The 15,256-nt window shown below is 35.6% G+C and overlaps 1 protein-coding gene across 1 annotated transcript in view; it reads right to left on the reverse strand.

The window, feature by feature from the left end:
• mical2a (microtubule associated monooxygenase, calponin and LIM domain containing 2a) overlaps window positions 1-15,256 on the reverse strand; it is a 63,331-nt gene that overhangs the window by 8,859 nt on the left and 39,216 nt on the right. Inside the window, exons 6-17 of the mRNA XM_059356495.1 lie at window positions 12,668-12,823; window positions 12,488-12,588; window positions 11,576-11,833; window positions 10,576-10,691; window positions 9,919-10,045; window positions 9,724-9,814; window positions 8,491-8,638; window positions 5,514-5,695; window positions 2,745-2,848; window positions 2,443-2,514; window positions 2,019-2,153; window positions 597-704 (exon numbers count right to left, since the gene is read on the reverse strand). Of these exons, the coding sequence (XP_059212478.1) occupies window positions 597-704; window positions 2,019-2,153; window positions 2,443-2,514; window positions 2,745-2,848; window positions 5,514-5,695; window positions 8,491-8,638; window positions 9,724-9,814; window positions 9,919-10,045; window positions 10,576-10,691; window positions 11,576-11,833; window positions 12,488-12,588; window positions 12,668-12,823 (1,598 nt within the window). The remainder of the gene's footprint in view (window positions 1-596; window positions 705-2,018; window positions 2,154-2,442; window positions 2,515-2,744; window positions 2,849-5,513; window positions 5,696-8,490; window positions 8,639-9,723; window positions 9,815-9,918; window positions 10,046-10,575; window positions 10,692-11,575; window positions 11,834-12,487; window positions 12,589-12,667; window positions 12,824-15,256) is intronic.

Here is a 15,256-nt window from a genome sequence, read left to right on the forward strand (position 1 = left end):
ACTAAAACTAATAAAAACTAAACTAAAACTAAAGCATTTCAAAAAATAAATACTAAACTAAAACTAGCAAACTCACTCAAAAAACTCATTAAAACTAACTGGATTTGAAAACAAAAAATCACAACGAAATTAGAACTAAAGCTAATGAAAAAAACAAAACTATTATAACCTTGGCAGGGAATTCACTATTCCAATGAGGGTCCTCACAAAGTTTCAGTTAATTATCCTTAACATATAACCTTTACCCCTTAAAACAAAGTCTGAAATCTCAAAAAAGCCTTTAGAAAAGTGAGGACCGGCCGAAATGTCCTCACTTTGCAAAAATGTCCTCACTCTGTTGGTTAAAAACTTGTTCCGGTCCTCACTATGTAAGAAGTACAAGAACACACACACACACACACATAGAAGTATAGGAATGTGTGTGTGTGCAGGCATGTGTATGTTGTATGTCTGATTGACGGTTCTCATGTATCATACAACTATCTTGGGACAGTAAGACAGAATTAGGATGCAGATAATCCTCTACTTTCATGTGAAGCTTTCCAGACTGTCACCAGCCTTTGGCCACTGTTTCTACATTTCGTGCTCCAGACTACCTGCAGCTCAGGACGAGGTTTAGGTGGGACCGGAGGAGGCCTGACTCTAACGGGCCGACTCTCGGTCAGGGGAAGAGGTTGCGGCAGGGTGAACTCCTCACAGTCTGACTGAGGTTTTGCAGAAAGGTCAGGAAGACAATTAACAGGAATAGAAAAGGTGGAAAAGATTAAAAGCTGGAAACAACAAGACAAGAGAAGACTTTGTAGCATTAGAAAAAGGAAAGTTTTGTCAGATCAAAACCGCACACCACTGTCACAGCTCCAGCTCCCAACAAGGGAAATTTAAAACATATTTATGAGCCATGAAAAAGAAGGCAAAGAGCCATTTGTAACTATATGCAGGCAGGAAAGATGTACAAAGGATTTGTCTGTAGATAAATAGATACTTAAAGCATATTCACACAATAAGCCTTAACCCTCTATGGTACGGTGTTGCCCCATTTCTGTCCTGTCAAATTTCTACAATGCATGTTTTTGAGTGATGCGATACTTTTAAAAAATAAGGAAGAGTATAGGGAACCAATAGCCATGCTTTAATTTGTCACATGATCTCCAGGAGGCCATATTGAAACCGTATTTTGCAGACTTTTCCAAAAGAAACAGCTTTGCCATTTTGCGCCACAATGAAAAAAATCACTCAAAACGTCGTTTCCTGGCCCTTTTCCATCTGGAAAAAAATATATTCCTACTGATATGTGAGTAAACCTTCATTTCTGATAGTTTCATCCACTTAGACTGTTGAAGACATTCATTTCAATGGGTCGTTGGTTCAATGGTTCAATGTTTCCTACAGGCAACATTCAGACAAGAAACCGGTTAAAAAAGTTCCTTTTTATAATGTTTTTAAATTTAAAATGTTATGTATTGTACCCTGTTGAAGCTACTGGATCTTTTACACATGTTTATTACATAAATAATATTAAAATTAATTTTTAAAAATGTATTTTTCACTTGTGCATCGTTATGCCTACGGGCAACAAACCCCAAAAACTTCCCCCCAAAAAAAAGAATTATAAAATGTCTTCAGATTATATTTATTTAGTCTATTTTAAGACAAAAAAAAAACACTCCAAGCATTTTTTTTCCTAACTGGCATCATAATGCGTACCATAGAGGGTTGAAATATTGATTTATGAGTTACTAAATCATTATTATGAAAAACAGAAATTTCATAATTCACTACCAGAGTTCATACTTTTTCTTTTGAAATGAATCCCCTAATCAAATGAATAACTTTTTAGAAAAAATAAAAAATTCTTCAGATTATGTTTATTTAGTCTATTTTAAGACAAAAAAAAAAACAATCCAAGCATTTTTTTCCTAACTGGCATCTTAATGTGTACCATAGAGGGTTAAAGGATGATAATGAAAACTGTAATCCTTCTACAATAAGATAACCAATATCGTTTTTGTGTTTTTTACCTGTGTTTTCCGGAGAGTGTAGTTGGGTTTGCTCTCAAATTTGGCCAGCAGCTGAGTAGCCATGGAGCGCACTTTGTTTTCTTTGGGCTCTGGGTCCTCTCGCACCGCGGAGCCATTACTGGACAGATTGGTGGCCTAACAGGAGACAGGCAACAGACAAAACACTTCAATCTTCTTCTTTGTTACTATAGAAGTTAAGTCTGAAATTACAAGTAAGTAGGGCTGGGCGATATGGACCAAAAATCATATCCCGATATATTTAGGCTGAATATCGATATACGTCGACATTTAAATTCAAGCATTTTCAAGGATTTCAAGCACCCGTATGAACCCTGAATATGGTCTAATTCCATATCACATTTAAAAATAATTAAATATATTTTTATATCGCCCAGCCCTACAGGTAAGTAGTTCAACAACAAACCTCCTCCAGATAACTGCAGAATTTCCGCCTCCTTTTGTAAATGGGATCTGTACCGTCTGACTTCTTCTCATCCTGAGTGTAAAACAGGGAAATAAGACTGAATATCCAACAAAAGAGTTTAAAAAAAAAAAAGGCGAGAAACAGCTGGAGAAAATCTCATATGGCCATTTAAATCTAATTTAACAATGACATGATGCATGAACATAAAATGAATCCCACATGAGCTGGAAATAAAGATATCAGAGGTCAGAGAGAGTCAACTTTTAGTACGTCACTGTGAAAGATTCCAGCGTGGTATTTACCTTCGGTACCCGCTTCCTGGGCTGTGCAAGATTGAGCACGTTATTATTACTTCTGACTTCCTTAGATGGATAATCTTCATTGTTTTCATCCACTCCTCTGGAACCTGCAGGAGAACACACGGCCGCATTAGAGTTGTCATAGTTTCCACTGAGCACGGCCATAAATGTCGGATAATATCAATGAATAATGAGCGTATAGATTAGGAAAGTTATATGAGAGTTAATGTTCTTGTCCAGAAATGTTTCACTGAACAAATAAAGTCTTATTGAGTCTCTCAGCTGAAATTGAATGATTGGCTCTATTCTGCCCTACAAAGTCTAACTGCAGTAACTACATTTTTGGGCGAAATTGGGTTATAACTAAAAATAAACCCCTTGATGTCTGTTTTATAATGTGACAAAGCTTTAGATTTTAATTTTGCTTTGTTGCAGATAAATAATGATATAAAAATTCAAAACAAAAATACAAAATGCAACTCAAAACCAAAGCAGTCCGCAGTAAATTCACTTACATATACATATCACGGTAAAAGTGAAGTTACTGCAGTCTGCTTTGATCTTATGCTTATATATATATATATATATATATATATATATATATATACATACATATATATATATATATATATATACATACATATATATATATATATAGTATATATATATATATACAGTATATATATATATATATACAGTAAGTTCACTTTACATATATATATATATATATATATACACATATATATACATATATATACACACATATATATACATATATACACATATATATATACACATATATATACATATATATATACACATATATATACATATATACATACACATATATATACATATATACACATATATATACACATATATATACACATATATATATATATATATATACATATATATATATATATATATATATATATAGACTGCAGTAAGTTCACTTTGAGTACACAGAGCTACACTTTCAGTGTAGCCTTGTATTTCTTCATTGTGTTGAATAGTGAAGACAAGAATAATAGAAATTAGAAGTTAATTTGAAAGGGAAATTATTATCTAGAAAGTGATTTTAAAAAAAAGTGACTCTAGTTAAGAGTAGTTAAGTTAAGAGTAAAATATAACATTACTTTACAATATTAGGTCTAAAATACACAAATATTTGAATAGAGTTGTTGAACACTTTTAAACACACTTATAAACACCTAAAGCTGAAAGAAGTTGCATTACTATTAGAACCTTTTACAGCAAAACCAGAGTGCAATAACTACATTTTTGGGGTCAAAGGTCAAATAAATCGTCATGACTTTTGAGCATATAAATTACATCATCAATACATGTAGAAATAAGTGACTTATCACTAACCTACCTATAACCTATTTGGCTGACCAGTTAAAAAACGTTAAATAACTTTAAAGCAGTTTTTCTCAGTTTTACCCTTTGCATAGTTACTGCAGTTAGACTTTGTAGGGCAGGATAGGTAAACATGAAATATGTCTTGAGTGGAGACAGACAGCTGTCTTCATGTTGTCTCAGACTGCAGCGCTGCTTCACATTCCTCTCATGCCTTCAGATACTTTGACTAATAGGACTTCAGCACAACACTCACATTTTTACAGGAAACCAAAAGAAATCCAATACATTCTCTCTCACTGGAATTCCTGTTGCTTTGTGGTTGTTTGTGCATATTTTAAATCACAGAATAGAGTGAAGAAGATCAAGAGCAGAAACAAAAAGGAGTCCAGACACAGTGTTTTAAACTACAGGCATCAGTTTCTATTACTGCTGAATAGATCACAATAAAGCAGAGTAGAGGAAGGTCAAGTCCAGTTGAATCTGATAGACTTGAGTCAAATAGAGTCAAGTAGAGTAGAAACAAGTCAATTAGAGTGAAACGGAATACAGTAAAGTGCAGTTGAGTTCTGTTTAGAAGGGACAAGTATAGGCGAAAAGTAAAGTACAGTAGAATATAGGCGAGTAGAGCCGAGCACAGTAGAGTCCCTGTACAGCAGCGCTGAGTTGTCTCTACTAGAGTAGAAAAGGGCATGATGAAACTAGAGCTGAGTAAAGCTGAGTAAAGTAAAGCGGAATAGAACAGAGTAAAGTAGCTTAAAGTAGAGCAGACTAAAGTAGAGCAAAGCAGAGTAAAGTAGAACAGAGTAGAGCAGACCAGAGTGAAGTAAAGCAGAGCACAGTAGAATAGAGAAGAGTCTAGTAGAGTAGAGTAAAGCAGAGCACAGTAGAGTAGAGCACAGTAGAGTAGAGTAGAGAAGAGTCTGGTAGAGTAAAGCAGAGCACAGTAGAGTAGAGTAGAGCACAGTACAGTAGAGCACTTTACAGTAAAGTAGAGTAGAGTAGAGCACAGTACAGTAGAGTAGAGTAAAGTAGAGTAGAGCACAGCAGAGTAGAGTAAAATAGAATGGAGTGGAGTAGAGTAGAATAAAGTAAAGTAGAACAGAGTAAAGTAGAGTAGAGTAGAGTCTAGTAGAGTAGAGTAGAGCAGTGTAGAGTAGAGTAGAGTAGAGTAGAGTAGAGTAGAGTAGAGCAGTGTAGAATACAGTTCAGTAGAGTATAGTAAAGTAGAACAGAGTAGAGTACAGTAGAGTAGAGTCTAGTAGAGTCGAGTAGAGCAGTGTAGAGTAAAGTAGAGCACAGTAGAGTAGAGTAGAGTCTAGTAGAGTAGAGTAGAGTAGAGTCTAGTAGAGTAGAGTAGAGTAGAGTCTAGTATAGTCTAGTAGAGTAGAGTAGAGTAGAGTAGAGTACCTGAGGCCGGTAGCGGTGTTCCTCTGAACAGCTCGTAGAACTTGGACAGGTATGAGATCATGGTGGTCTTGTCTAATTCCTGGTCGACGCTCAGCGGTTTGATCCCAAACTCTCGTTCGCTGACGTCGAAGGCGAGCTGCAGGTTCTCAGAGTGATCCTCCTCGTTCAGGGACTCAAAGTCTCTGAGGGACAAACACCAGAAACTTGGCTTAAGAATGGTTTCCATTTTTATTTTGAGACTCACAATTTCTTTTAATGTAATTTATCCACTTATTTTTGTTTCTTAAATGCAGAGTTGTCAGAACCGTTTAAGACGGCCTGAATGACGACACAGGAATGTGGCCGTAACGTTTCTGACTGAGATTCTTTAAAGGATTATTTCCTGACTTTCATTTCATGCGGGCGTCAGCTGACTAGAGTGTAAGATAAAAAACACACTGATATGAAAACAGGTAACGTAAGCACAGTGGAATGACTCAACGGAGAAACTTTTCTTACTCCAGTATTTATATCCAATTTTCAGCCCTGCAGAAGAACTTGTTTCTCATATTGCAGGAGAGAAAATGGCAACAAATTACGTCTAATGGGAGGAAAAAAAGAGCTCTGACATCTCTCCCTGCACTGACGGTGTGCAGACACCATCAGAAATAATGTAAAGGAGAGAGCGGTAACCTAGCAACAGCACACACAAACTTTGGTGTTATTCTGTAAGTGCAGCCGCTCGCTCTTTCTGCCTTTCTTCTTCTGCGAACCTGCTCAACTCTGCAGCCCGCTCTGCTGACAGGCATGCATATGGAGGAGGGAAGGGGGAAAAATGCCAGTGGTTCCTGGAAACTTACAGGACCACATGAAATTGTAGTGGCATGTGGCGAGGTATGAAGGCAATAATTAAAGAGTGAGAGGATATAATTAGATTTGTAAATGTACTAATCTACAGTTGCATGCTGGGCAGCACAGTCTAACCCCGAAGAGTGGGACTTTAGATAGAGTTTGTGCGCTTTTTAAGAAGGATTTTCTCCTATAAGTAGGCACTAAAGTATGCATGAGTTGTTTTTCTCCACAGCTCCACATCAACACATGGAAAAGGACCATTAATTTGAATTAAAGGGACATTAAAGGGTGTTTTTCAACTCTTATTTTCCCACATTTTTTGCAACACCACCACCCTTTTTCTTCAATTTCTTGTTCATTTTAATGTCTGGTACAACTAAAGATACAATTGTTTGGACAAATATTATGATAATAACAAAAATAGCTCATAAGAGTTAAATTTAAGAGCTGATATCTAGACATTTTCCATGGTTTTCTTGATAATGATTTTGGTTCATTATCAAGAAAAACATGGAAAATATCCCTCTCTCTCTCATATATATATATATATATATATATATATATATATATATATTTATACATATATACATACATACATACTGTATATATATATATATTTATACATATATATATATATATATTTATTTATACATTTATACATACCGGTATATATATTTATACACATATAGATACATATATATGTGTGTAGACGTCTTTTTTTAATCCTTTACAATATTGTTATCGTCTTCTAAATACACTTTTACTTTCATTTTATTTAATATTTTTAATGCAGCTTCTTCTTATTTTAATGTCAATTTAATGTCTGATATATTTTCATGTATTTTTATGCCTCTGTAAAGCACTTTGAATGACCTTGTGTATGAATGGTGCTATACAAAAAAATAATTCTAGTTTAGTGAGATGCACCAGTCGTGATTAAGGAGTTAGGGTGGACATAAAAAAGTCTCTTGTTCTACCATCAATCTACCTGCAATCTAATGCATAATACTGTTGGTAGAATCAGCCAATCAGGCGAAGCTCTGAACAACTGATCCAGAATCAGCAGCCAGGAACAACTTGACCAAGCCCCGAGACCGAGACAAGTCCAAGTTCAACAAGTCTTCTGCTTGAGCGAGACTTGGATAAACATTATAACAAACGGAGCATGTGATCATGTGATAAAGTGCTCCGTCGGGTCCTTTCCATAATGTTGTCAGACGATTACAATAACAGTCTGAGCCTGTCGGTGGCAAAAACAAGCACTTTACCTCCTGTACCATTACACTGCAGCACTCTCACTTAAAACTGGACCAATTTCAAAAATTGTCGTCCCCATTAAGCACTTAGGCAAAAAAGAATGAGGTAAAATAGGGTTCAAATTGATTTAGAGCATGGGTCTCAAACTCGCGGCCCATGGGTCAATTGCGGCCCTCGTGATGATAGTTTGTGGCCCCCACCTTGATATGAAAGTTTAATGTGAGTTTTATATGAATGGCACTTTACTGTGTTGTGTGTGGAAGGTCCCTTTAATTACTTTTTTCGGTAATTTTGTGTCTTTTTTTAATAATTGTGTGTCTTTTTTAATAATTTTGTGTCTTCTAATAATTTTGTGTCTCTTTTTAATAATTTTGTCTCTTTTTTTTTGGTCATTCTGTGTCTTTTTTTGGTCATTCTGTGTCTTTTTTTGGTCATTCTGTGTCTTTTTTTGGTCATTTTGTGTCTTTTTTTTGTAATTTAGTGTCTTTTTTGGGTAATTTTGTGTCTTTTTTTGGTCATTTTGTTTCTTTTTTTAAGTTATTCAGCTTTTTTATGTCATTTTGGGTCTTTTTTGGTCATTTTGGGTCTTTTTGGGGTAATTTTGTGTCTTTTTTGGTAATTCTGTGTATTTTTTGGTCATTTTGTGTCTTTTTTGGGTAATTTTGTGTCTTTTTTTGGTCATTTTGTTTCTTTTTTAAGTAATTCAGCTTTTTTATGTCATTTTGGGTCTTTTTTGGTCATTTTGGGTCTTTTTGGGGTAAATTTGTGTCTTTTTAAATAATTTTGTGTCTTTTTTGGTAATTCTGTGTATTTTTTGGTCATTTTGTGTCTTTTTTAAGTAATTTTGTGTCCTTTTTTGGTCATTTTGTGTCTGTTTTTTGTTACGTACATCAGCTGGGGTTTGAACCTGTGGATGAGGGCGCACAGGGCGATGCCACTTCTCCACGAAGACGTCAAGTCTGTAATGGTGACGTTCCTGTAGCCCTCCGTCTGTTTCTGGCACCAGGTGAGGAGCCTCGCCGGTCTGATCTCTGACTCTACAGAAGAAACACCACAAATAAGATTTTCCATCAATGCAATTCCTCAAATTACTTCTGACATAAATTGTGGTCTGTGTGTGCACGCTATATGATGTCACAACATGTAGCAACACATGGCGTGCCAGTAAATGAGGTCATGACAGAAACAGTGGCGAGGTGTTTACACATCTTTGTGATATTTGTCCGGACACGTAGATCCTCGCTGCCCTGATGAGTGACTCAGGTTACCTCACTGGAGCTTTTTGTTCCACTTTAAACAGGAACAAAGAGCTAGGAGAGCAACATTACTGTGTTTGACTTCTTTCCTCAACTTATATATTTACAGGTACATCTCAAAATATTAGAATATCTCGAAAAAGTTCAATATTTTTTGTCAATCATTTCAGAAAGTGAAACTCATACATTATATAGATTCATTACACATAGAGTGAAATATTTCAAGCCTGTTTTTCTGGTAATTTTGATGATTCTGGCATAGAGATAATGAATGACACAAAAATGTCCAAAAAAAAGACATAGAATTACCAAAAAAATAAACAAAATGACCAAAAAGAGACATAAAATTACCAAAAAAAAAGACACAAAATTACCAAAAGAGACACAACATAACCAAAAAAAGACACAAAAATTACCCAAAAGACACAAAAATTTAAAAAAAAAGACACAATATTACCAAAAAGAGACACAAAATACCAAGAAAATACATAGAATTACCAAAAAATGATGTAAAATGACCAAAAAAAGACAAAAATTACCAAAAGAGTTAGGCCTTTTTGCATGAATTGCTGCATTATTACAGCGTTACTCTATGTGTAATGAATCTATATAATGGATGAGTTTCACTTTCTGAAATGATTGACAAAAAATATTGAACTTTTTCAAGATATTCTAATTTTTTTAGATGTGCCTGTATATCTTTATATGGGGATCCTTTCAAAGTAAAAGAAGAGTGGAAACTCTTCAGTCTCAATCAGTCAAATTACTACTCCAAATGTTCTAAAGATCCGTCAAGAACAAATCTGAGCTTTGAACTACGGATCCACTCATGAAACCAACACACAGCAGTCTGTGAGTTCAGTTACCTCGCCTGCAGAGATTGACAGGTCGGCGGATGGTAGCAGCACGCTCCAGAGAGCAGGAATTCAGCTCGCTACTGATGTACAGGTGACGCACCTGAAACAGGAAGGAAGGAAGAAACGATTACAATCAGGAAACTCAAGAAGTCGTGTTCTTGTTAAATATTGATGGACAGGCAGTAAGTGAGTCGTCGCTGTCACCTGGTGCGGCCTGACACAAGACGAGTTGAGGTTCGGGTATCTTGTCCCGGGGTCGATGGTGTACTGGTCAAAGTTCTTGGCGATGTTCTCTGTTGTTGTCTGAGGGAGCAGCCTGTAAATACTCTCCCTACGGAGACACACAGGGACATGGTGCAAGATTAATATCACTTTAACATACTTTAGCATACTTTTTTATTACGTGTGTGTGTGTGTGTGTGTGTGTGTGTGTGTGTGTGTGTGTGTGTGTTCTTGTACTTCCTACATAGTGAGGACCAGAACACGTTTTTAACCAACAGAGTGAGGACATTTTTGCAAAGTGAGGACATTTCGGCCGGTCCTCACTTCATTAAAGGTTTTTTTTTAAGATTTCAGACTTTGTTTTAAGGGTTAAAGGTTACATGATAATGATAATTAACTGAAACTGTATTGTGTGGTTACAAAACTAACTAAAATTATAGTGAAAATGTCCTTTGTTTTCGTCTTTGTCAACTTTTTTCATACTTAATGAAGATGGATCAGACAAAGAAAATAAAGACAAAATTTACTGTGACCTCTAATTAAAACTAACTTAAAAACATTGTTGAAAACAAAAATTCTCAACGAAATTAAAACTAAAACTCATAAAAAAAATCCAACACTATTATAATCTTGGTATACCTTTCTGCCAGCACCTCCAGAGCGGTGCGACCCTGAGCCCAGCTCTTCACCATCCAGGCCGTGTCGAAGGCAGCCAGGAAGCCTCTAGCACAGCCGGTCCCCATCGGCCAGAAGGGCTGCACAGGAACACACCACACATATATATTAATATCACTCAGTGATTTTTATTTTATTTTAATCAGAGTGGCAAAATGCCTAAACTACACACTCACACACTTTCTAATTCCCTAAAGGAGTTCACTCCTTGTGCAACATATTTTAGCTTATAAAACATCTTAAAATGTATTTATTTTTTCTCATTTTAATTTCTATTCATTTTAACATAATAACTTTTTCCCAAAAACAAAAGATGATACAGTTATCATATACTGTACATAGAATAAAAAACTAAACAAACAACAACCTAGAAAATAATAATAATAATAATAATAATAATAATAATAATAATAATAATAATAATAACAATAATAATGATAATTATAAAAATAAAATTATTATTATTTTATTAATAATAATAATAATAATAATAATAATGGTAATATAATAATTAATAAATAAATAAATAAATAGAAATAGAAATAGAACAAGAAATAGAACAAGAAATAGAAATAAAAATAAAACATCTAACTTAAATGGCAGTGTTCCACCTCCCCCCCAACCCAACAGCTCCTCATCAGTTCTCATGAAAATATACAGACCTATAAACACTCAATAATAATCATATACATGTACCTACATACTGTACATAAATAAACACATCCTCTCTACTAGTGGCCCTGAGCACAACAATGATCTCATTGATGATGGGTTTTAATACACTGAGGAGGTGAAGCAGCTCAGAGACTGGAGGAGAAACATCAAGTTCATCAGTTTTCAGAGAACCCGTTTCTCCTCTCACAGACTCTTCACTCTGCAGCTCTACGTGACTGACAGCTTGTGTAACAGTTTATTTTCCAGGCGGTCAGTCTCATTAACCCGACTCCACCCTCAGCTTCCTCACCTCCAGCAGACTGTCTCCGACCAGCGCCACCAGCAGCTGGTGTCCGTATCTCTCCCGGACCAGAGCGGCGTTCTCGGAGGCGTACATGTTAGTGAAGTCAAACATGGCCACGTCTGGCTGCCCGAGGTGGTTCATGGCAAAGTCCAGCGTGGGAAGTTGGTAGTTGGTGCCAAAGTCAGCAGCCTCTCGGGCGTAGCAGAGCAGAGCTTCCTGGTTGACGTTCTCACTGCTCAGCAGCATCTGGGTGTCAACGTAATCCTGTCGACAGAAACAGGAGAAGGTCATACAGTCAGACTGAGAATTAATAAAAGTCTATTTTCTTTATGATCTGTTCCCTTAGAAAGTACTTCTAGGAATGCTACACCAAAAAAGTCATTTTTAATATTTTTTTATGCATTTAGATGAGAACATATATAATGCACCATAAAAAAAAGAGAGAATTATTTTACTGAAATTTACTTTATTATTTTACAGTATTTTCTTGTTGTTGTTTTTTTCAATATTAAGCACATAGAAATATTTTATGCATTTAAATGAGTACAGATTATGCACCCTAAAAAAAGAGTTTTAACTAAATTTACTTTATTACTTTTACAGGATTTTCTTCTTTTTTTTCTATATTAAGGTAACCATTAAATAAAAGTTCAAATCTGTCAATTAATATAACTGAACACTACAGATTTTTCTTCCACAGAAATATTAATTTGCAGCAAAAAAAAGATAATTTACAAGCTGATTTACTAATTATTACCTCTCTAACACAGTCCTAATAAAGTAAGATTAATATTTGTTGAAGATCATTTGATGTCATCATGCTGTAACATGAAACTATGCTGAAAATAAGCGACTGATTTAAAAAGAATGAAGAGTAAAAAAAAGGACACAATGGATCCTTGAACTAGTTTTTCTTACATTAATAACGACTCCCTTGTCCAGCAGACTCTGTTTCTTGGCCGTCATGACAAAGTAATGAGTGTTGTCCCTGTAGTACACGATGTTCTCCAGATCAATACCTGCAACAAATCACACGCTTTAAGATCTCTGAAGCACCGAAGGGACATGAAATCGATCTGGAGGACATCAGTTCTCTACCTGTCTCCTCTTTGAGGTCCAGAAAGAACTTCTGGTTGAAGATGAAGGCCACGCCGCTGATCTCCTCCACTTTGGCCTCGGCGGTGGTGTTCCTGTTGATGAAGTTGGCCGTGATGGCGATCGCCAGCTTCCCCCTGAACTCCTTCCTCTTGAAACCTGAGGGGGAAAGGGAGGAATCAAGGTTATAGTAGTTCTGGAGTTTTCATTAGTCTTAGTTTTAATTTCGTTGTGATTTTTTGTTTTCAAATTCAGTTCATTTTAATTTGTTTTTAGAGCGAGTTTGCTAGTTTTAATTAGTTTTTATTTTTTGGGAAATGCTTAGTTTTAGTTTAGTTTTTATTAGTTTTATCCATCCATCCATCCAATCTCGTCCGCTTATCCGGGGCCGGGTCGCGGGGGCAGCTCCTCCTCATTCAGATTTGCACATATTCAACTTTTGTCCACAACTTCACATTGTTTGGTACAAGTACACAAATTTGTTTTGCACCAAATATACTACAACAATAGGAGCAGTTTTTTAATCTGTGACTTGTAAAATAGGATTTGTGCACCTGTGATTAAGAATTTGTGAATGTGTAAGTGTTGTGTTGTATTTGTGGAGGGAAAAAAATCTACAAGTACACAACTCATAGAGTATGTGACTTCAAATTTACTGATATGCATACACAATCACTGTACACAACTACAAATTCCACTGTTAGAGGTGCTCAAATCTTTTGCACCAATAAATATATAAATATATATAAATACCTTCATAACTACCCCCATCCCACCCCAACCGCTTTGTACCCCTTGTATCTCTTTTCTTCCATCCCTGTCTTCCTGTCCTGTCCAATTCTTTGTCATATTGAATGTATGTTTACGTATATGTTTGGACGGGTTGATGGCTAATTTCGTTGTCGTAGTACTTGTACTCTGCTCAATGACAATAAAGTTGAATCTCATCTAATCTAATGTAAGTTGACAAAAAAAGGACATTTTCACTATAATATTTGTTTGTTTTAGTTATTTTTGTAACCACAAAATACAGTTTCAGTTAGTTATTGTTTTTTTATTTCTATTTCAGTTAACAAAAATGTTTTTTCAATTCTAGTTTTCGTTATTTCGTTAGTTTCCATTAACTATAATAACCTTGAAAGGAAGATAAAGAGTGAAACAGGCCAAGAGGGAATAAAACAGAAAGGATGTTGATCTTCCCAAGCAGACCAACCCTATCGGCTTGTCTGCTAAAACCAAAGGAAATCTAGCCTTAAACCATAATTACACAGCAGTTATTTTAGGATAAGAGGCAGCTTACCAAGGTGAGCCTTTATATAGCCGAGAGGGAACAAAAGCCCCAGAATGTAAAAAGCACCAGGAATTAAATGCTATCATCCAAGTTAAATGCCTTTTTGCTTAATTAACCTTCAGAAGTGCAAGTGTAGCCGTGAAGGGCCACTTGTAAAATGTTCAAACCATACAGCAATCTTTCACTTTATTGAGAATTTACTTTATGATTCAAGAGTAGGTAGAAATGTTATTGAATTCATAGCTTCAAGGAATATGATTCAATGGATGCTATGCAATACTGAACCTAAAAAAAAATTAGTTCTTTTGACTAACTGTCTATTCCAGATATCCTGAAGGACAAAACAGGAAACTAAATTCAAGGATTCTCTCAATATTAAAAGGGATAGTTTGGATTTATTGAAGTGGGCTTGTATGAGGTACTTATCTATAGTCAGTGTATTAATTACAGTCTGCATGCCCCCAGTCTGGAGAAGCAGGCAGAAGTATCACAAGTTATGTAGTGGTGTGGTCAGGGGCAGCAGGAAAATGAGCTTTAAGTGCTTTAAAAAGAAAAAAAAATCAAGACCAGTTTAGGTGTATAATATATTTCTAATATATTTCTATAAAAGCAAGAAGCGTCTGTGTGTGTGTGTGTGTGTGTGTGTGTGTGTGTTCTTGTACTTCCTACATAGTGAGGACCGGAACATGTTTTTAACCAACAGAGTGAGGACATTTTTGCAAAGTGAGGACATTTTGGCCGGTCCTCACTTCTTTAAAGGCTTTTTTGAGATTTCAGACTTTGACTTTCAGACTCAAAATCCGTGAAATAGCCACGGATTTGCTTAACTCAAAATCTGTGGAATAGCCACAGAATCACTCAAATTTCTGTGAAACTGACACGGATTTCGCTACAATGCAAGTTAATGACTTCCATGGATATTTGTTCCTATTGGTTTGTTCCAAGTCACGTGACTTTCAAGGTCCCGGCGGTCAGAACAAAAAACATGGCGGACAGTTCTCTCATTTTTAGTGAAAAAATCAATATTTTGACTTAGTTTCTGCATAAAAATGGATTTTGATCACATTTCTAGCAAGAAATATATGTTTTATTTTCTAAATATTCACTCAGTGAATGTACATAATCACTTTGTATGTTGGAATAGCCACGGGATATGACTTACATAGCGAAATCCGTGTCAGTTTCACGGAAATTTGAGTTATTCCGTGGCTATTCCATGAATTTTGAGTTAACCCATTGAGGCCTGAAACGCCTGTAAAACCTCTCGCCAATTTTAAAATAAGCCGCTAAAACCTGAAGTT

Source organism: Centropristis striata, chromosome 2, assembly GCF_030273125.1.
Source record: "Centropristis striata isolate RG_2023a ecotype Rhode Island chromosome 2, C.striata_1.0, whole genome shotgun sequence".
Taxonomy (NCBI): Eukaryota; Metazoa; Chordata; class Actinopteri; order Perciformes; family Serranidae; genus Centropristis; species Centropristis striata.